The sequence below is a fragment of the Heterodontus francisci genome, chromosome X (genome assembly GCF_036365525.1).
Source record: "Heterodontus francisci isolate sHetFra1 chromosome X, sHetFra1.hap1, whole genome shotgun sequence".
Taxonomy (NCBI): Eukaryota; Metazoa; Chordata; class Chondrichthyes; order Heterodontiformes; family Heterodontidae; genus Heterodontus; species Heterodontus francisci.
The window spans coordinates 1,677,616-1,701,794 of record NC_090421.1 but is presented as its reverse complement, the minus strand read 5'-3'; the positions used below and the strand labels follow the sequence as shown (position 1 = coordinate 1,701,794).

At 33.3% G+C, this 24,179-nt stretch overlaps 2 protein-coding genes across 2 annotated transcripts in view; one reads left to right on the top strand and one right to left on the bottom strand.

Moving 5' to 3' along the window:
- Positions 1–15,651, bottom strand: part of LOC137358688 (growth/differentiation factor 11-like) — a 66,718-nt gene extending 51,067 nt beyond the window's left edge. Inside the window, exon 1 of the mRNA XM_068024902.1 lies at positions 15,141–15,651. Coding sequence (XP_067881003.1) covers positions 15,141–15,537 — 397 coding nt within the window. The 5' untranslated portion in view covers positions 15,538–15,651. The remainder of the gene's footprint in view (positions 1–15,140) is intronic.
- The window catches only part of LOC137358686 (ORM1-like protein 2), a 185,054-nt gene that overhangs the window by 51,235 nt on the left and 109,640 nt on the right, over positions 1–24,179 (top strand). The gene's annotated exons all lie outside the window — the stretch shown is intronic.

Genomic DNA, 24,179 nt, shown 5'->3' with positions numbered 1-24,179 from the left:
CCATTTATACTAATCCTACACTAATCCCATATTCCTACCAAACATCCCCACCTGCCCCTGTATTTCCCTACCACCTACCTATACTAGTGACAATTTATAATGGCCAATTTACCTACCAACCTGCAAGACTTTTGGCTTGTGGGAGGAAACTGGAGCACCCGGAGAAAACCCACGCAGACACAGGGAGAACTTGCAAACTCCACACAGACAGTACCCAGAATCGAACCCGGGTCCCTGGAGCTGTGAGGCTGCGGTGCTAACCACTGCGCCGCCCCAAATTAGTGTTTGTGACATTTTTATAAACTATAGTCGAGAAATTAGTGTTTGTGACATTTTTATAAACTATAGTCTAGAAATTAGTGTTTGTGACATTTTTATAAACTATAGTCAAGAAGTTACTGTTTGTGACATTTTTATAAACTATAGTCCAGAAATTAGTGTTTCCGACATTTTTATAAACTATAGTCTAGAAATTAGTGTTTGTGACATTTTTATAAACTATTGTCTAGAAATTAGTGTTTGTGACATTTTTATACACTATAGTCTAGAAATTAGTGTTTGTGACATTTTATAAACTATAGTCTAGATATTAGTGTTTGTGACATTTTTATACACTATAGTCCAGAAATTAGTGTTTGTGACATTTTATAAACTATAGTCTAGAAATTAGTGTTTGTGACATTTTTATACACTATTGTCCAGAAATTAGTGTTTGTGACATTTTATAAACTATAGTCTAGAAATTAGTGTTTGTGACATTTTTATAAACTATAGTCCAGAAATTACTGTTTGTGACATTTTATAAACTATTGTCTAGAAATTAGTGTTTGTGACATTTTTATAAACTATAGTCGAGAAATTAGTGTTTGTGACATTTTATAAACTATTGTCTAGAAATTAATGTTTGTGACATTTTTATAAACTATAGTCTAGAAATTAGTGTTTGTGACATTTTTATAAACTATAGTCTCGAAATTACTCCCTGACATTTTATAAACTATAGTCTAGAAATTAGTGTTTGTGACATTTTATAAACTATAGTCTAGAAATTAGTGTTTGTGACATTTTTATAAACTATTGTCTAGAAATTACTGTTTGTGACATTTTGATAAACTATTGTCTAGAAATTAGTGTTTGTGACATTTTTATAAACTATAGTCTAGAAATTAGTGTTTGTGACATTTTATAAACTATTGTCTAGAAATTAGTGTTTGTGACATTTTTATAAACTATAGTCTAGAAATTAGTGTTTGTGACATTTTTATAAACTATAGTCTCGAAATTACTCCCTGACATTTTATAAACTATAGTCTCGAAATTAGTGTTTGTGACATTTTATAAACTATAGTCTAGAAATTAGTGTTTGTGACATTTTATAAACTATTGTCTAGAAATTAGTGTTTGTGACATTTTTATAAACTATAGTCTAGAAATTAGTGTTTGTGACATTTTTATAAACTATAGTCTCGAAATTACTCCCTGACATTTTATAAACTTAGTCTTTGGGCCTCCTTATCTCGAGAGACAATGGATACGCGCCTGGAGGTGGTCAGTGGTTTGTGAAGCAGCGCCTGGAGTGGCTATAAAGGCCAATTCTGGAGTGACAGGCTCTTCCACAGGTGCTGCAGAGAAATTTGTTTGTTGGGGCTGTTGCACAGTTGGCTCTCCCCTTGCGCCTCTGTCTTTTTTCCTGCCAACTACGAAGTCTCTTCGACTCGCCACAATTTAGCCCTGTCTTTATGGCTGCCCGCCAGCTCTAAACTATAGTCCAGAAATTAGTGTTTGTGACATTTTATAAACTATAGTCTAGAAATTAGTGTTTGTGACATTTTATAAACTATAGTCTAGAAATTACTGTTTGTGACATTTTTATAAACTATTGTCTAGAAATTAGTGTTTGTGACATTTTTATAAAGTATAGTCTAGAAATTAGTGTTTGTGACATTTTATAAACTATAGTCTAGAAATTAGTGTTTGTGACATTTTTATAAACTATTGTCTAGAAATTAGTGTTTGTGACATTTTTATAAACTATAGTCTAGAAATTAGTGTTTGTGACATTTTATAAACTATTGTCTAGAAATTAGTGTTTGTGACATTTTTATAAACTATAGTCTAGAAATTAGTGTTTGTGACATTTTTATAAACTATAGTCTCGAAATTACTCCCTGACATTTTATAAACTATTGTCTAGAAATTAGTGTTTGTGACATTTTATAAACTATAGTCTAGAAATTAGTGTTTGTGACATTTTTATAAACTATTGTCTAGAAATTAGTGTTTGTGACATTTTTATAAACTATAGTCTAGAAATTAGTGTTCGTGACATTTTTATAAACTATAGTCTAGAAATTAGTGTTTGTGACATTTTTATAAACTATAGTCTAGAAATTACTGTTTGTGACATTTTTATAAACTATTGTCTAGAAATTAGTGTTTGTGACATTTTTATAAACTATAGTCTAGAAATTACTGTTTGTGACATTTTTATAAACTATAGTCTAGAAATTAGTGTTTGTGACATTTTTATAAACTATAGTCAAGAAATTACTGTTTGTGACATTTTTATAAACTCTGGTCTAGAAATTAGTGTTTCCGACATTTTTATAAACTATAGTCTAGAAATTACTGTTTGTGACATTGTTATAATCTATAGTCAAGAAATTACTGTTTGTGACATTTTTATAAACTATAGTCTAGAAATTACTGTTTGTGACATTTTTATAAACTATAGTCTAGAAATTAGTGTTTGTGACATTTTATACACTATAGTCTAGAAATTACTGTTTGTGTCATTTTTATACACTATAGTCTAGATATTAGTGTTTGTGAATTTTTTATAAACTATAGTCTAGAAATTACTGTTTGTGTCATTTTTATAAACTATCGTCTAGAAATTAGTGTTTGTGACATTTTATAAACTATTTTTGATTAGATTAGAGATAAAGCACTGAAACAGGCCCTTCGGCCCACCGAGTCTGTGCCGACCGTCAACCACCCATTTATACTAATCCTACACTAATCCCATATTCCTACCAAACATCCCCACCTGCCCCTGTATTTCCCTACCACCTACCTATACTAGTGACAATTTATAATGGCCAATTTACCTACCAACCTGCAAGACTTTTGGCTTGTGGGAGGAAACCGGAGCACCCGGAGAAAACCCACGCAGACACAGGGAGAACTTGCAAACTCCACACAGACAGTACCCAGAATCGAACCCGGGTCCCTGGAGCTGTGAGGCTGCGGTGCTAACCACTGCGCCGCCCCAAATTAGTGTTTGTGACCTTTTTATAAACTATAGTCGAGAAATTAGTGTTTGTGACATTTTTATAAACTATAGTCTAGAAATTAGTGTTTGTGACATTTTTATAAACTATAGTCAAGAAGTTACTGTTTGTGACATTTTTATAAACTATAGTCCAGAAATTAGTGTTTCCGACATTTTTATAAACTATAGTCTAGAAATTAGTGTTTGTGACATTTTTATAAACTATTGTCTAGAAATTAGTGTTTGTGACATTTTATAAACTATAGTCTAGATATTAGTGTTTGTGACATTTTTATACACTATAGTCCAGAAATTAGTGTTTGTGACATTTTATAAACTATAGTCTAGAAATTAGTGTTTGTGACATTTTTATAAACTATAGTCTAGATATTAGTGTTTGTGACATTTTTATACACTATAGTCTAGAAATTAGTGTTTGTGACATTTTTATAAACTATAGTCTAGAAATTAGTGTTTGTGACATTTTATAAACTATAGTCTAGATATTAGTGTTTGTGACATTTTTATACACTATAGTCCAGAAATTAGTGTTTGTGACATTTTATAAACTATAGTCTAGAAATTAGTGTTTGTGACATTTTTATACACTATAGTCCAGAAATTAGTGTTTGTGACATTTTATAAACTATAGTCTAGAAATTAGTGTTTGTGACATTTTTATAAACTATAGTCCAGAAATTACTGTTTGTGACATTTTATAAACTATTGTCTAGAAATTAGTGTTTGTGACATTTTTATAAACTATAGTCGAGAAATTAGTGTTTGTGACATTTTATAAACTATTGTCTAGAAATTAATGTTTGTGACATTTTTATAAACTATAGTCTAGAAATTAGTGTTTGTGACATTTTTATAAACTATAGTCTCGAAATTACTCCCTGACATTTTATAAACTATAGTCTAGAAATTAGTGTTTGTGACATTTTATAAACTATAGTCTAGAAATTAGTGTTTGTGACATTTTTATAAACTATTGTCTAGAAATTACTGTTTGTGACATTTTGATAAACTATTGTCTAGAAATTAGTGTTTGTGACATTTTTATAAACTATAGTCTAGAAATTAGTGTTTGTGACATTTTATAAACTATTGTCTAGAAATTAGTGTTTGTGACATTTTTATAAACTATAGTCTAGAAATTAGTGTTTGTGACATTTTTATAAACTATAGTCTCGAAATTACTCCCTGACATTTTATAAACTATAGTCTCGAAATTAGTGTTTGTGACATTTTATAAACTATAGTCTAGAAATTAGTGTTTGTGACATTTTATAAACTATAGTCTAGAAATTACTGTTTGTGACATTTTTATAAACTATTGTCTAGAAATTAGTGTTTGTGACATTTTTATAAACTATAGTCTAGAAATTAGTGTTTGTGACATTTTATAAACTATAGTCTAGAAATTAGTGTTTGTGACATTTTTATAAACTATTGTCTAGAAATTAGTGTTTGTGACATTTTTATAAACTATAGTCTAGAAATTAGTGTTTGTGACATTTTATAAACTATTGTCTAGAAATTAGTGTTTGTGACATTTTTATAAACTATAGTCTAGAAATTAGTGTTTGTGACATTTTTATAAACTATAGTCTCGAAATTACTCCCTGACATTTTATAAACTATTGTCTAGAAATTAGTGTTTGTGACATTTTATAAACTATAGTCTAGAAATTAGTGTTTGTGACATTTTTATAAACTATTGTCTAGAAATTACTGTTTGTGACATTTTTATAAACTATTGTCTAGAAATTAGTGTTTGTGACATTTTTATAAACTATAGTCTCGAAATTACTCCCTGACATTTTATAAACTATAGTCTAGAAATTAGTGTTTGTGACATTTTATAAACTATAGTCTAGAAATTAGTGTTTGTGACATTTTTATAAACTATTGTCTAGAAATTAGTGTTTGTGACATTTTATAAACTATAGTCTAGAAATTAGTGTTTGTGACATTTTTATAAACTATTGTCTAGAAATTAGTGTTTGTGACATTTTTATAAACTATAGTCTAGAAATTAGTGTTTGTGACATTTTATAAACTATTGTCTAGAAATTAGTGTTTGTGACATTTTTATAAACTATAGTCTAGAAATTAGTGTTTGTGACATTTTATAAACTATTGTCTAGAAATTAGTGTTTGTGACATTTTTATGAACTATAGTCTAGAAATTAGTGTTTGTGACATTTTTATAAACAATAGTCTCGAAATTACTTCCTGACATTTTATAAACTATAGTCTAGAAATTAGTGTTTGTGACATTTTATAAACTATAGTCTAGAAATTAGTGTTTGTGACATTTTTATAAACTATTGTCTAGAAATTAGTGTTTGTGACATTTTTATAAACTATAGTCTCGAAATTACTCCCTGACATTTTATAAACTTTAGTCTAGAAATTAGTGTTTGTGACATTTTTATAAACTATAGTCTCGAAATTACTCCCTGACATTTTATAAACTATCGTCTAGAAATTAGTGTTTGTGACATTTTATAAACTATAGTCTAGAAATTAGTGTTTGTGTCATTTTATAACTATAGTCTCGAAATTACTGTTTGTGACATTTTATAAACTATAGTCTAGAAATTAGTGTTTGTGACATTTTATAAACTATAGACTAGAAATTACTGTTTGTGACATTTTATAAACTATAGTCTAGAAATTACTGTTTGTGACATTTTATAAACTATAGTCCAGAAATTAGTGTTTGTGTCATTTTATAAACTATAGTCTAGAAATTAGTGTTTGTGACATTTTATAAACTATAGTCTAGAAATTAATGTTTTTGACATTTTATAAACTATAGTCTAGAAATTACTGTTTGTGACATTTTATAAACTATAGTCTAGAAATTAGTGTTTGTGACATTTTATAAACTATAGTCTAGAAATTACTGTTTGTGACATTTTATAAACTATAGTCTAGAAATTAGTGTTTGTGTCATTTTATAAACTATAGTCTAGAAATTAGTGTTTGTGTCATTTTATAAACTATAGTCTAGAAATTACTGTTTGTGACATTTTATAAACTATAGTCTAGAAATTAGTGTTTGTGTCATTTTATAAACTATAGTCTAGAAATTACTGTTTGTGACATTTTATAAACTATAGTCTAGAAATTAGTGTTTGTGTCATTTTATAAACTATAGTCTAGAAATTACTGTTTGTGACATTTTATAAACTATAGTCTAGAAATTACTGTTTGTGACATTTTATAAACTATAGTCTAGAAATTACTGTTTGTGACATTTTATAAACTATAGTCTAGAAATTAGTGTTTGTGTCATTTTATAACTATAGTCTAGAAATTACTGTTTGTGACATTTTATAAACTATAGTCTAGAAATTACTGTTCGTGACATTTTATAAACTATAGTCTAGAAATTAGTGTTTGTGTCATTTTATAAACTATAGTCTAGAAATTACTGTTTGTGACATTTTATAAACTATCGTCTGGAAATTAGTGTTTGTGTCATTTTGTAAACTATAGTCTAGAAATTACTGTTTGTGACATTTTATAAATTATAGTCTAGAAATTAGTGTTTGTGTCATTTTATAACTATAGTCTAGAAATTACTGTTTGTGACATTTTATAAACTATAGTCTAGAAATTACTGTTTGTGACATTTTATAAACTATAGTCTAGAAATTAGTGTTTTTGACATTTTATAAACTATAGTCTAGAAATTACTGTTTGTGACATTTTATAAACTATAGTCTAGAAATTAGTGTTTGTGACATTTTATAAACTATAGTCTAGAAATTACTGTTTGTGACATTTTATAAACTATAGTCTAGAAATTAGTGTTTGTGTCATTTTATAAACTATAGTCTAGAAATTACTGTTTGTGACATTTTATAAACTATAGTCTGGAAATTAGTGCTTGTGTCATTTTATAAACTATAGTCTAGAAATAACTGTTTGTGACATTTTATAAACTATAGTCTAGAAATTAGTGTTTGTGTCATTTTATAACTATAGTCTAGAAATTAGTGTTTGTGACATTTTATAAACTATAGTCTAGAAATTAGTGTTTTTGACATTTTATAAACTATAGTCTAGAAATTACTGTTTGTGACATTTTATAAACTATAGTCTAGAAATTAGTGTTTGTGACATTTTATAAACTATAGTCTAGAAATTACTGTTTGTGACATTTTATAAACTATAGTCTAGAAATTACTGTTTGTGACATTTTATAAACTATAGTCTAGAAATTAGTGTTTGTGTCATTTTATAAACTATAGTCTAGAAATTACTGTTTGTGACATTTTATAAACTATAGTCTAGAAATTAGTGTTTTTGACATTTTATAAACTATAGTCTAGAAATTACTGTTTGTGACATTTTATAAACTATAGTCTAGAAATTACTGTTTGTGACATTTTATAAACTATAGTCTGGAAATTACTGTTTGTGACATTTTATAAACTATAGTCTAGAAATTAGTGTTTGTGTCATTTTATAACTATAGTCTAGAAATTACTGTTTGTGACATTTTATAAACTATAGTCTAGAAATTAGTGTTTTTGACATTTTATAAACTATAGTCTAGAAATTAGTGTTTGTGACATTTTACAAACTATAGTCTAGAAATTACTGTTTGTGACATTTTACAAACTATAGTCTAGAAATTACTGTTTGTGACATTTTATAAACTATAGTCTAGAAATTAGTGTTTGTGACATTTTATAAACTATAGTCTAGAAATTACTGTTTGTGACATTTTATAAACTATAGTCTAGAAATTACTGTTTGTGACATTTTATAAACTATAGTCTAGAAATTAGTGTTTGTGACATTTTATAAACTATAGTCTAGAAATTAGTGTTTGTGACATTTTATAAACTATAGTCTAGAAATTACTGTTTGTGACATTTTATAAACTATAGTCTAGAAATTAGTGTTTGTTTCATTTTTATAAACTATAGTCTGGAAATTAGTGTTTGTGTCATTTTTATAAACTATAGTCTGGAAATTAGTGTTTGTGTCATTTTTATCAACTATAGTCTAGAAACTACTGTTTGTGACATTTTATCAACTATAGTCTAGAAATTAGTGTTTGTGACATTTTATAAACTATAGTCTAGAAATTAGTGTTTGTGACATTTTTATCAACTATAGTCTAGAAATTAGTGTTTGTGACATTTTATAAACTATAGTCTAGAAATTAGTGTTTGTGACATTTTATAAACTATAGTCTAGAAATTAGTGTTTGTGTCATTTTATAAACTATAGTCTAGAAATTAGTGTTTGTGACATTTTTATCAACTATAGTCTAGAAATTAGTGTTTGTGTCATTTTATAAACTATTGTCTAGAAATTAGTGTTTGTGACATTTTTATAAACTATAGTCTAGAAATTAGTGTTTGTGTCATTTTATAAACTATAGTCTAGAAATTAGTGTTTGTGACATTTTTATAAACTATAGTCTAGAAATTAGTGTTTGTCACATTTTTATAAACTATAGTCTTGAAATTAGTGTTTGTGTCATTTTATAAACTATAGTCTCGAAATTAGTGTTTGTGACATTTTATAAACTATAGTCTAGAAATTAGTGTTTGTGACATTTTTATAAACTATCGTCTGGAAATTAGTGTTTGTGTCATTTTATAAACTATAGTCTAGAAATTAGTGTTTGTGACATTTTATAAACTATAGTCTAGAAATTAGTGTTTGTGTCATTTTATAAACTATTGTCTAGAAATTACTGTTTGTGACATTTTTATAAACTATTGTCTAGAAATTAGTGTTTGTGTCATTTTATAAACTATAGTCTAGAAATTAGTGTTTGTGACATTTTTATAAACTATAGTCTAGAAATTAGTGTTTGTGACATTTTATAAACTATAGTCTAGAAATTAGTGTTTGTGACATTTTTATAAACTATAGTCTGGAAATTACTGTTTGTGACATTTTATAAACTATAGTCTAGAAATTAGTGTTTGTGACATTTTATAAACTATCGTCTAGAAATTACTGTTTGTGACATTTTATAAACTATAGTCTAGAAATTAGTGTTTGTGACATTTTTATAAACTATAGTCTAGAAATTAGTGTTTGTGACATTTTTATAAACTATAGTCTAGAAATTAGTGTTTGTGACATTTTTATAAACTATAGTCTAGAAATTAGTGTTTGTGACATTTTTACAAACTATAGTCAAGAAATTACTGTTTGTGACATTTTATAAACTATAGTCTAGAAATTAGTGTTTGTGACATTTTTATAAACTATAGTCTAGAAATTAGTGTTTGTGACATTTTTATAAACTATAGTCTAGAAATTAGTGTTTGTGACATTTTTATAAACTATAGTCTAGAAATTACTGTTTGTGACATTTTATAAACTATAGTCTAGAAATTAGTGTTTGTGACATTTTTATAAACTATAGTCTAGAAATTAGTGTTTGTGACATTTTATAAACTATAGTCTAGAAATTAGTGTTTGTGACATTTTTATAAACTATAGTCTAGAAATTACTGTTTGTGACATTTTATAAACTATAGTCTAGAAATTACTGTTTGTGACATTTTATAAACTATAGTCTAGAAATTAGTGTTTGTGACATTTTTATAAACTATAGTCTAGAAATTACTGTTTGTGACATTTTTATAAACTATAGTCTAGAAATTAGTGTTTGTGACATTTTATAAACTATAGTCTAGAAATTACTGTTTGTGACATTTTATAAACTATAGTCTAGAAATTAGTGTTTGTGACATTTTTATAAACTATAGTCTAGAAATTACTGTTTGTGACATTTTTATAAACTATAGTCTAGAAATTAGTGTTTGTGACATTTTATAAACTATCGTTTAGAAATTAGTGTTTGTGACATTTTATAAACTATAGTCTAGATATTAGTGTTTGTGACATTTTTATAAACTATAGTCTAGAAATTACTGTTTGTGACATTTTATAAACTATAGTCTAGAAATTAGTGTTTGTGACATTTTATAAACTATAGTCTAGAAATTACTGTTTGTGACATTTTATAAACTATAGTCTAGAAATTAGTGTTTGTGACATTTTTATAAACTATAGTCTGGAAATTAGTGTTTGTGACATTTTATAAACTATAGTCTAGAAATTAGTGTTTGTGACATTTTTATAAACTATAGTCTAGAAATTAGTGTTTGTGACATTTTATAAACTATAGTCTAGAAATTAGTGTTTGTGACATTTTATAAACTATAGTCTAGAAATTACTGTTTGTGACATTTTATAAACTATAGTCTAGAAATTAGTGTTTGTGACATTTTTATAAACTATAGTCTGGAAATTAGTGTTTGTGACATTTTATAAACTATAGTCTAGAAATTAGTGTTTGTGACATTTTTATAAACTATAGTCTAGAAATTACTGTTTGTGACATTTTATAAACTATAGTCTAGAAATTAGTGTTTGTGACATTTTATAAACTATAGTCTAGAAATTAGTGTTTGTGACATTTTTATAAACTATAGTCTGGAAATTAGTGTTTGTGACATTTTATAAACTATAGTCTAGAAATTAGTGTTTGTGACATTTTTATAAACTATAGTCTAGAAATTAGTGTTTGTGACATTTTTATAAACTATAGTCTAGAAATTACTGTTTGTGACATTTTATAAACTATAGTCTAGAAATTAGTGTTTGTGACATTTTTATAAACTATAGTCTGGAAATTAGTGTTTGTGACATTTTATAAACTATAGTCTAGAAATTAGTGTTTGTGACATTTTATAAACTATAGTCTAGAAATTAGTGTTTGTGACATTTTATAAACTATAGTCTAGAAATTAGTGTTTGTGACATTTTATAAACTATAGTCTAGAAATTACTGTTTGTGACATTTTATAAACTATAGTCTAGAAATTAGTGTTTGTGACATTTTTATAAACTATAGTCTGGAAATTAGTGTTTGTGACATTTTATAAACTATAGTCTAGAAATTAGTGTTTGTGACATTTTTATAAACTATAGTCTAGAAATTAGTGTTTGTGACATTTTTATAAACTATAGTCTAGAAATTAGTGTTTGTGACATTTTTATACACTATAGTCTGGAAATTAGTGTTTGTGACATTTTATAAACTATAGTCTAGAAATTAGTGTTTGTGACATTTTTATAAACTATAGTCTAGAAATTAGTGTTTGTGACATTTTTATAAACTATAGTCTAGAAATTAGTGTTTGTGACATTTTATAAACTATAGTCTAGAAATTAGTGTTTGTGACATTTTATAAACTATAGTCTGGAAATTAGTGTTTGTGACATTTTTATAAACTATAGTCTGGAAATTAGTGTTTGTGACATTTTATAAACTATAGTCTGGAAATTAGTGTTTGTGACATTTTTATAAACTATAGTCTAGAAATTAGTGTTTGTGACATTTTATAAACTATAGTCTAGATATTAGTGTTTGTGACATTTTATAAACTATAGTCTGGAAATTAGTGTTTGTGACATTTTTATAAACTATAGTCTAGAAATTAGTGTTTGTGACATTTTATAAACTATAGTCTGGAAATTAGTGTTTGTGACATTTTTATAAACTATAGTCTGGAAATTAGTGTTTGTGACATTTTATAAACTATAGTCTGGAAATTAGTGTTTGTGACATTTTTATAAACTATAGTCTAGAAATTAGTGTTTGTGACATTTTTATAAACTATAGTCTAGAAATTAGTGTTTGTGACATTTTTATAAACTATAGTCTAGAAATTAGTGTTTGTGACATTTTTATACACTATAGTCTGGAAATTAGTGTTTGTGACATTTTATAAACTATAGTCTAGAAATTAGTGTTTGTGACATTTTTATAAACTATAGTCTAGAAATTAGTGTTTGTGACATTTTATAAACTATAGTCTAGAAATTAGTGTTTGTGACATTTTATAAACTATAGTCTGGAAATTAGTGTTTGTGACATTTTTATAAACTATAGTCTGGAAATTAGTGTTTGTGACATTTTATAAACTATAGTCTAGAAATTAGTGTTTGTGACATTTTTATAAACTATAGTCTAGAAATTAGTGTTTGTGACATTTTATAAACTATAGTCTAGAAATTAGTGTTTGTGACATTTTATAAACTATAGTCTGGAAATTAGTGTTTGTGACATTTTATAAACTATAGTCTAGATATTAGTGTTTGTGACATTTTATAAACTATAGTCTAGAAATTACTGTTTGTGACATTTTATAAACTATAGTCTAGAAATTAGTGTTTGTGACATTTTTATGAACTATAGTCTAGAAATTAGTGTTTGTGACATTTTATAAACTATAGTCTAGAAATTAGTGTTTGTGACATTTTATAAACTATAGTCTAGAAATTAGTGTTTGTGACATTTTTATAAACTATTGTCTAGAAATTAGTGTTTGTGACATTTTATAAACTATAGTCTAGAAATTAGTGTTTGTGACATTTTTATAAACTATAGTCTAGAAATTAGTGTTTGTGACATTTTATAAACTATAGTCTAGAAATTAGTGTTTGTGACATTTTATAAACTATAGTCTGGAAATTAGTGTTTGTGACATTTTTATAAACTATAGTCTGGAAATTAGTGTTTGTGACATTTTATAAACTATAGTCTAGAAATTAGTGTTTGTGACATTTTTATAAACTATAGTCTAGAAATTAGTGTTTGTGACATTTTTATAAACTATAGTCTAGAAATTAGTGTTTGTGACATTTTATAAACTATAGTCTAGAAATTAGTGTTTGTGACATTTTATAAACTATAGTCTGGAAATTAGTGTTTGTGACATTTTTATAAACTATAGTCTGGAAATTAGTGTTTGTGACATTTTATAAACTATAGTCTAGAAATTAGTGTTTGTGACATTTTATAAACTATAGTCTAGAAATTAGTGTTTGTGACATTTTATAAACTATAGTCTAGAAATTAGTGTTTGTGACATTTTTATAAACTATTGTCTAGAAATTAGTGTTTGTGACATTTTATAAACTATAGTCTAGAAATTAGTGTTTGTGACATTTTTATAAACTATAGTCTAGAAATTAGTGTTTGTGACATTTTATAAACTATAGTCTAGAAATTAGTGTTTGTGACATTTTATAAACTATAGTCTGGAAATTAGTGTTTGTGACATTTTTATAAACTATAGTCTGGAAATTAGTGTTTGTGACATTTTATAAACTATAGTCTAGAAATTAGTGTTTGTGACATTTTTATAAACTATAGTCTAGAAATTAGTGTTTGTGACATTTTTATAAACTATAGTCTAGAAATTAGTGTTTGTGACATTTTATAAACTATAGTCTAGAAATTAGTGTTTGTGACATTTTATAAACTATAGTCTGGAAATTAGTGTTTGTGACATTTTTATAAACTATAGTCTGGAAATTAGTGTTTGTGACATTTTATAAACTATAGTCTAGAAATTAGTGTTTGTGACATTTTATAAACTATAGTCTAGAAATTACTGTTTGTGACATTTTTATAAACTATAGTCTAGAAATTAGTGTTTGTGACATTTTATAAACTATAGTCTAGAAATTAGTGTTTGTGACATTTTTATAAACTATAGTCTAGAAATTAGTGTTTGTGACATTTTTATAAACTATAGTCTAGAAATTAGTGTTTGTGACATTTTATAAACTATAGTCTAGAAATTAGTGTTTGTGACATTTTATAAACTATAGTCTGGAAATTAGTGTTTGTGACATTTTATAAACTATAGTCTGGAAATTAGTGTTTGTGACATTTTTATAAACTATAGTCTGGAAATTAGTGTTTGTGACATTTTATAAACTATAGTCTAGAAATTAGTGTTTGTGACATTTTATAAACTATAGTCTAGAAATTACTGTTTGTGACATTTTATAAACTATAGTCTAGAAATTAGTGTTTGTGACATTTTTATGAACTATAGTCTGGAAATTAGTGTTTGTGACATTTTATAAACTATAGTCTAGAAATTAGTGTTTGTGACATTTTATAAACTATAGTCTAGAAATTACTGTTTGTGACATTTTATAAACTATAGTCTAGAAATTAGTGTTTGTGACATTTTTATGAACTATAGTCTGGAAATTAGTGTTTGTGACATTTTATAAACTATAGTCTAGAAATTAGTGTTTGTGACATTTTTATAAACTATAGTCTAGAAATTAGTGTTTGTGACATTTTATAAACTATCGTTTAGAAATTACTGTTATTAGTGCACAAAGTTTAGTTCATATTTTTTGATGGTGATATCTGTGTATAAACTATAGGCTCGAAGTTATTAATATTAGAGTATGAATTATTTTCGAAAAATGGCTGATTTTAGGTTGATGTGTTCTAAAATGTAAGATAGAAATTATTGTTTGTGATATTGATGTGGCCGATAGCCTATAAATTAGTATTTGTGATAATAGTTTGTTAACTGTCGGTTAATAATTATTTGTATCATTGTAGTCGGACCTACATTCTCGAAGTGTCTGTTTTTGGTTACACGGATAATTTTGAATGGAAGATTTGTGGTTTGGTTTGTGAACCGTAGTCTGAAAACATCACTACGCATAATATTAGCATGTGGACTAGAACATGGAAATTCCTGTTTGGTGATACTTGCACGTCAAACCGATAAGGGTTTGGTCCAAAATCGCTTCCTCAATGTTAGAGCTAGCAAAGGTGCTTGATACAGAAGTACGGGGTTGTTAGCACCTGGAAAGCGACATTTCCCCTGTTTAACTCTCGCTATAGCAACGACCACAGTCAAAGATTCAAATCTACTTTTAGAAGGTTGAACTCCCAACGTGCGCATTGCCCCTTTAATTTCTGTTTGAGCCGATCCGACATGATTATCGCACATTATGTGGAAGAAGGGACTGAGGTACTCACGTTCGGTGGCCATGGTAATGACAGTTTCTGTCGTAGCGTGGTACTCGTCGTCTTCCAGAAGAGGCTCTTTGGCTAAACAGTCATCCCCTTGGATATCATATCGGTCCAGCAGTTGCTGCAAAGGGGGAGCTTTGGGCAGGAGCTGATTGACAATCTCTCGACTGATGTTGGGAGCTTGTTTCAGACGCAGCTTGCTCAGGATCTGAGATTTAATGGATTCCAACCTCAATGCTTTGCTGTGCTCTCTCCATAAACAAGCAGAGCATTTTTGTCTCCCAGGGTCCGCCTGGTCTAAGACCCTCTCCCCAGCCTCCAAATGCTTCTCCAAGACTGGCTCGTCACTGCCTGTCCATCCCAGGGAGATCAGGAGGCAAAGGAAAACGTGTGATCTCTGCATGATCTGATTTTGTATGTCAGTGCGTGAGTGTGTGTTGTGCCCTGTTGAGAATGAAGAGAAGTCCTGGATCCCAGACTGTAGTCGGGAGAGAGGAGAGGACAATAGGTGAATGACACGCTGGTGGATGATAAGTGATCAACTGAGGCGCCCCTTTTTATATCACAACTTTGGCCACAACTATTGTGTCGTAAAAATCCAGGATTGGCTGAAGAGCCAAACAAAAGGCTTTCTGGCTGTCAGGAGGAGAAGTGTGAAAAAATAAGAAATCGCCTTGTGTCAGTGCCAGTTAACATTCGTCCGTTACCCCCTCTCTCTATCACTCTCACACATACATACTCTTAGTCTCCCTCGCGCACTTACTGTGTTCGCAGGTGTACAGTCTTACTCGCTTCGACACAAGTTACTGTTTCCTTCCAGTAATCTTGTTTTAATGGACAGAGAGTATATTTCCTAAACTTTCTTTAGAGTTTATTTTATGTAAAAAATTATCCTCGCGTTTAATGTCTTTCCTGATCTTTGATGTTTTATTGTATAATATTTTTCTGTAAATTATTTCTCGGCTTCTAAATCAACCAAGATTGACGGTCAAGCGATCGTGCGCCTGTGAAACTGACCTGTAATTAACATCATTGAAGTTTATTGCTACTTGTTACCAGCGCTCGGGACTCCAAGCTGCTGTCTGAAATGTGTTATCTCATTCCCATTGCCTAATATTTTAGCAAGGCATTCTTGGGAAATAATCTATTGTCTTTTTTAGGGGGCGGGAGGTTATGCGGTAGATTCACAATTGCGGCATCGTTCGCTTCTTGGGCGGAAGGGGGAGCTTTTAGTCTTTTCAATATTTGCTTATTGTTTAATAAAGCTTGAATTCCCCTCCCATTTTGGGTTCACCTCTTATTGTTAAGATCAGGCCTGTCTTTAAGGCATTAAACCACAAAATACTATTTGTATTAATGTTCATTAATTTATTCACCCGTACCTTTATCTATTTATTATTAAAACAAACGGTCTATACATTACAAACCATGTTGACTAAATGTATTTTATTTGCCATGTTGCATTGCGTATCAATTGCAAGTCAATTTCATAGTCTGACGAGATCTGGGTTGTTTTCGGAGCTGGAATCGTGATGATTCTGTTTCATTTTAACTAAAACGATCGAAAGAGAGAGGCAGGACAATAACCATTATTTCAATATAGATTGGCGAGTATGTAGCAACCCCATGGGAAAGGGGCATTGCAATTTGCAGTGTAAACGGGATGAACTGGTAAATATATCTTGACCCTCTAGTCCTTAATGTTACAATGCAAGATGTGGACCTCTGCAACATGGAGAGGTGAGATTTCAAATAGAAATTGATTATGTTCGCCTGATTAGTTTCAAACCCTGATTGCAATGGAATGATGGTTATTGATTATAGATTAAGAGGATAACAGGAGTTTTTCTGTCCAGGTAATGTAAAATAGCAATTTCAACAACAATTTGTATTTATATCCCGTATTTAACGCAGTTGTAACCAGATTTGTGTATCAAACTGAGAGATGTGGACATTGGATTGTACTGGCTGATCATAGATTGCGCACACAATAACTTGGCCCGCTCCCGATGAAGTGATCATCAAATCGAATTATTGAAAACATGATGTCGTTATTAAACATCCACTAGTTTATTCTGTGTGAAACATCAACTTTAACGGTGACATTTAGATTATCCAAGTGTTTCCGGAGAGCGGCTGGGCAAGTTTTCAAACTGTTCACTGTATTGGATACAATGCTTTGAAATTACGTTTTAATACAAATTTCTACCCTGTAGACGTTTAATGTTTTTGTTGCACTGAAATTCCTCCATCGCTGGATCAGAAGTAGTTTCAGAACATTATCATACTCTATCATACATTAGTTACTTCTAACACCGAAACCAATAAAAAGATACCTCCATTATTTGGAGTAATATGAAATTAATAGAAAATAACTGGGATTAAAACAGATTTGTGAAATGACCTTACATACATGAACAGGAGGAGGCCATTCAGTTAGATCATGGCTGATCAGTATCTTAACTTGATGCCCCCGCCTGGGTTCCCGAATTCTCAACAGCCTTGGCGAGCAAAATCTCTGGTTTGAAACTATCAACTGACCCTCAACATCTAACAGCTTTTTGGGGTCGAGAGTTCCAGATTTCCACTATCTTGTTCTGAATCGGAGATTAGGAAATCAGTTGATTTTTCAAATAGTTATTAGTTAGACACCCTCAAAAAAGGTCTTAGAAAAAAACCCGTCTCCAACTAACCCAAAGCACAGATCTTTTTCACACCGTTGTGATATTGGAGAAATTGGGCAGGACAGGGTCAGTAAAGGGCGAGATTTGGAGCGAGAATTAATAACGTCAGATAAGATGTTCAAAGATAATTTCCATCATGACTGTGTGGAAACCCGACTGATACCAAGTGATTCAGGGTCGGTGAACATAAAACTTGTAATGTGTTCAGAAAAAAAGATACTTAAAATGATTGAGAGATGCATTTGTCTCGCTTCTGGATTCCGTCTGTAGCAGCTTTCAGTCTGGGATTGTGCGTTCACAATGGTGCCAACCTCCGACTGATTTGTACAGTGTAAGGGAATATATGCTGTGGAAACAGCTGGCCTGACAGCCCCATCCTGAACAAGCAAACATGTACTATAGAACTGTACTGGGAAAACTATGGCAATGCATTTTGGCTTCCAAGTTCGAAATAACCTGTCACAATGTTACACAGGAACAGGACGAGGCCATTCAGCCCCTCCTCGAGCCTGTCACACAGGAACAGGATCGAGGCCATTCAGCCCCTCCTCGAGCCTTACACAGGAGCAGGGGGAGGCCATTCTGCCCCTCCTCGAGCCTGTTACACAGGAACAGGGGGAGGCCATTCAGCCCCTCCTCGAGCCTGTTACACAGGAGCAGAGGGAGGCCATTCAGCCCCTCCTCGAGCCTGTTACACAGGAACAGGACGAGGCCATTCAGCCCCTCCTCGAGCCTGTTACACAGGAGCAGGGGGAGGCCATTCAGCCCCTCCTCGAGCCTGTTACACAGGAACAGGGGGAGGCCATTCTGCCCCTCCTCGAGCCTGTTATACAAGAACAGGGGGAGGCAATTCAGCCCCTTCTCGAGCCTGTTACACAGGAACAGGAGGAGGCCATTCTGCCTCTCAAGTCTGTTCTGCTCCAATCTATCAATCTCAGTGTTGAAATTTCCAGTTGACCCACGGCCTCGACAGCTTTTTGGGGGGAGAGTTCAAGATTTCCACTCCCCCTCTGTGTGAAGATGTGCTTCCTGACATCACCCCTGAACGGCGCTGGCTCTAATTTTAAGGTGCTGCCCCCTTGTTCCGGACTTCCCAACCCCCCCCCCCCCCCCTCCTCCACACTAGGGGAAATAGTTTCTCTTGATCGACCCTGTCGAACCCTTTAATCATCTTAAACACCTCGATCGAATCACCCCCTTAATCCTCTACACTCGAGGGAACACAAGCCCAGTCTGTGCGACCCCGTCCTCGTAATTTAACCCCTTTAGGCCGGAGTCGTTCTGGTGAATCTGCGCTGCACCCCCTCATATGCCCTTCCTGAGACGCGGGCCCCAGAGGTGAAAGCGGTCACTCCAGACCGGGTCTGATCAGAGCTTTATACATACATTAAAACACGTGGTGATATTCCATTCGTTTTGAGGCTCTCAGCACCAAAATTATGGAGTAATTTAATGGTTCTATTTTTTCAAAGCCCGTTGGCTTTGACTTGTAATGACCTTTGAATCAAGATGGATTCAGTCTGTCTCTGGGAATGACTGGGACGCAGGTGATGGATGAGAAGCCCTGGGCTGTATCCATCCATTTCAGAGTTCCCCTTCTCACCGGGACCCTGCCCCTGTCCTGACCATTCACCCAGTGGACTGAAAGCTGTTGTGCAACGTAGGGAAAATCCTCTTTTGCACTGTCACCGCAGTGGAATTTACTCGAGTAGAATTTAAAAGCCGAAACGTTTCAAATGCAAGTCAAGTTTGTTTTGCAACTTTACGTTTTCGTTGCCCCACTCATCCAGACTCCCTGCTCCGATCCTGCCCGACACACTTGAACTAAAACTTGTGGAGGAAATGCAAGCAGTTTCTGTCGAAGGACCAAAATCTGCAGTCTCTTATTAAAGAGGCCTTTTATCCAAGAGGCTGGCCCATGAGGTCCAGCTCCCTCACTACCTTCAGTACAAAGATCTAGAAATCATGTCCCCCCGTGTTTCTGATCACAGTTCGCCTCCAAAATAAAAACCAAGCTGGTTAGATATTAAAAACAAATCTCAGCTGGCACTTGAGTGAACTCTGTTGTTTACAGACATAGGGAGTTTTGTATAATAAATAACAAACGTTTCTTTACAAAATCGCCCTGTGTTTGTCAATTTCACTTCCTCGAATTAAGTTCTTAAACTATGACCTCCCCCCCCCCCCCCCCCCTCCTTTTCCAGTCAGTATTGAAGTCCCGTTCTCACTCCTTCCAAAAACTAATATAACTAAATCCGGCGGGAGTGGGTTGAAAGAGTATCTGTATACTTTTTAAAATACAGAATTTATTCAATTAATTGCAGTTTCTCAATCTACGTTGAAGGGTGAGGCATGTGGGTGTCGAGTAGAACACGGTTTCCCCTCTCCTGTGTTACGCCGGTTGCTGAACCATGTAATGAGGTGTATGGTGTTGCAGAATGAGTACAAAAGCAGCATCGGCTGAGACTGTGCAGACCCTGCCACCCAATGGACATTACTAAAACTTCAGATCAAGTATTTCGGGTCTGCAGGATTTGGCTTCACTGGGTAACCCAGAAACAAAGATGTGTATTTATGTAGCGCCTTTCACAACCTCAAGTTGTCCCAAAGTGCTTTACAACCAATAGATTACTTTTGAAGTGTAGTTACTGTTGTTATGTAGGAAACGTTGAACTGATGACCCATTGCACCATCACCTACTCGAAATTAACACACAGCAGCTCATACAAAACAGCAATGTGCTAATGACCAGTTGATCTGTATTAGTGATGTTGATTGAAGGATAAATAATGGCCAGGACACCAGGGAGAACTCTTCTGCTCTTCCAGTAGTGCTACAGGATCTTTTATGCCCAGATGAGACAGCAGGCAGGTTTAATGTCTCATTGTCTCAAAGATGGCACCTCTGAGACTCCAGTATTCAAGTCTCCGGAGTGGGACTTGACCTCACAACCTTCTGACTCAGAGGTAAGAGCATTACCCACTAAACCATGGTTGGCATATAGGTGATGAGGAAAGGCCCACTGTACTCGGCACCACACAACCAAGATTCAGAGAGTAGAAGGGGCAATTAAATCCAGCTTGGGTGGATGTTGTAGATGTTAGAGGGAAGGGAAGACTTGGGTAGATAAAGAGTTGCAGCACAATTTTGAGGCCCTGAGAGAGAATGATTTAGAGTAGGAGATGGTGCGATGGGTCATCAGTTCAACAGAGTGAGGATGCAAGGAGATGAGAGGGCACACAAGATGGAGTATTGGGAGCTGAGGAGGGACCAGAAAAGGTCAGGGTATCAACAGCAAAAAGACAAGAAAGGGAGAGAGGCTCGAGGTGAGAGAGGAGTGATCAGATGACAAGTTAATAATTTCAACAACAAATTGTATTTGAAAATGAATCAATGTTTTTCATTGAATGAGAGCTGGCAGTGATTGATGTGGAGGCCAGTAATATCATACATTAAAATATCCCTGTGTTGCAGCACATGCCACTTATAATGTATGTCCTATGTCCAAGCTTAATGGAGCTTTACACAGTAAAGGAGCTATGTATGAAATTGTACCATCTGTGGTCCTGGTTAATCGTTATTATCAAAAACATGCTTTGTGCACATCAAAGATACTTTTGGTCTCATTATATTGAGCAGTGTTAATGAATAAAGAGGTAACTTGCAAATTAAACCACTAATTATGGGTCAAAGTGGGCCAAAATAAACCCAGAAATGATTTTACATCACTTTTTTGACATTAATTTGCTATTAAGGCAGCATTTGAAGTAGGCTTGACACTCACTCCTCTGTAAGAGAAACACTTAGTCAAAAATCTGCCCAATGTATTGTACTACATCTGCCAATGGAGTGATTTGTGGATCTATTGCACTTCCAAACATTTTGGGATGAAGATTATTTCATTGCAGCAGCTTTTTCGGGAGCAGAGAGTGCGAGCGAGTGAGCAGCTGGGAAGGTCAGTTTCAAAGTAAACTTAATTTCCTTTTGTTTTCGGCGGCGACCAGGGGGCTGCTGGGTAAGTAAAACACTATATATTTGGGCTGTTTCTGAACCCGAGACACTACACTTGTAGTGTCTCCACACCCCCCCCCCCCCCCCCGCCCTCCTCCTCTAACCAAAAAAAAAAGGACTCGGTGGTGTGTAGATAAGGTGAGGCTTTTTCTATTTCTCTTTTTGTTTTATCGTGTGATTGGGGAAAACTTTTCGTTCCTTTTTCATTTATCTAAGTTAAGTTTAAGATTAAAAATGGCAGGAGATCTCAGACCCAAGTCATGCTCCTTTTGCTCAATGTGGGAGCTCAGGGACATGGCTGATGTCCCTGACTCCTTCACGTGCAGGAAGTGTGTCCAGCTGCAGCTCTTGTTAGACCGCATGACGGCTCTCGAGCTGCGGATGGACTCACTTTGGAGCATCCGCGATGCTGAGGAGGTCGTGGATAGCACGTTTAGCGAATTGGTCACACCACAGATTAGGATTGCTGAGGGAGAAAGGGAATGGGTGACCAAAAGGCAGAGAAAGAGCAGGAAGGCAGCACAGGAGTCCCCTGCGGTCATCTCCCTCCAAAACAAGTATACCGTTTTGGATACTGTTGAGGGAGATGGCTCACCAGGGGAAGGCAGCAGTAGCCAGGTTCATGGCACCGTGGCTGGCTCTGCTGTTCAGAAGGGCGGGAAAAAGAGTGGAAGGGCTATAGTCATAGGGGATTCGATTGTAAGGGGAGTAGATAGGCGGTTCTGTGGTCGAAAACGAGACTCCCGAATGGTATGTTGCCTCCCAGGTGCACGGGTCAGGGATGTCTCAGATCGGCTGCAGAACATTCTGAAAGGGGAGGGTGAACAGCCAGTTGTCGTTGTGCACATAGGCACCAATGATATAGGTAAAAAACGGGATGAGGTCCTACAAGCAGAATTTAGGGAGTTAGGAGCCAAGTTAAAAAGTAGGACCTCAGAGGTAGTAATCTCAGGATTGCTACCAGTGCCACGTGATAGTCAGAGTAGAAATGAAAGAATAGTCAGGATGAATGCGTGGCTTGAGAGATGGTGCAGGAAGGAGGGGTTCAGATTTTTGGGACATTGGGACCGGTTCTGGGGGAGGTGGGACTATTACAAATTGGACGGTCTACACCTGGGCTGGACTGGAACCAATGTCCTTGGGGGTGCTTTTGCTAACGCTGTTGGGGAGGGTTTAAACTAATGTGGCAGGGGGAGAGGAACCAAATGAGGAGGTCAGTGGACAGTAAGGAGGTAGTAACTAAAGCCTGTAAGGAACTAGATAATGAAGTCAGCGTGACTAAGGGAAAGAGTAGACAGGGAGCAGATGATGAACGCAAAGGGACTGGTGGTCTGAGGTGCATTTGTTTTAATGCAAGAAGTGTAGTAGGTAAGGCAGATGAACTTGGGGCTTGGATTAGTACCTGGGAGTATGATGTTATTGCTATTACTGAGACTTGGTTGAGGGAAGGGCATGATTGGCAACTAAATATCCCAGGATATCGATGCTTCAGGCGGGATAGAGAGGGAGGTAAAAGGGGTGGAGGAGTTGTATTACTGGTCAAAGAGGATATCACAGCTGTGCTGAAGGAGGGCACTATGGAGGACTCGAGCAGTGAGGCAATATGGGCAGAACTCAGAAATAGGAAGGATGCGGTAACAATGTTGGGGCTGTACTACAGGCCTCCCAACAGCGAGCGTGAGATAGAGGTACAAATATGTAAACAGATTATGGAAAGATGTAGGAGCAACAGGGTGGTGGTGATAGGAGATTTTAATTTTCCCAACATTGTCTGGGATTCACTTAGTGTTAGAGGTCCAGATGGAGCAGAATTTGTAAGGAGCATCCAGGAAGGTTTTCTAGAGCAGTATGTAAATAGTCCAACTCGGGAAGGGGCCATACTGGACCTGGTGTTGGGGAATGAGCCCGGCCAGGTGGTTGAAGTTTCAGTAGGGGACTACTTTGGGAATAGTGATCACAATTCCGTAAGCTTTAAAATACTCATGGACAAAGACGAGAGTGGTCCTAAAGGAAGAGTGCTAAATTGGGGGAAGGCCAACTATACCAAAATTCGGCAGGAGCTGGGGAATGTAGATTGGGAGCAGCTGTTTGAAGGTAAATCCACATGTAATATGTGGTCGGCTTTTAAAGAGAGGTTGATTAGCGTGCAGGAGAGACATGTTCCTGTGAAAATGAGGGATAGAAATGGCAAGATTAGGGAACCATGGATGACAGGTGAAATTGTGAGACTAGCTAAGAGGAAAAAGGAAGCATACATAAGGTCTAGGCGGCTGAAGAAAGACGAAGCTTTGGAAGAATATCGGGAATGTAGGACCAATCTGAAACGAGGAATTAAGAGGGCTAAAAGGGG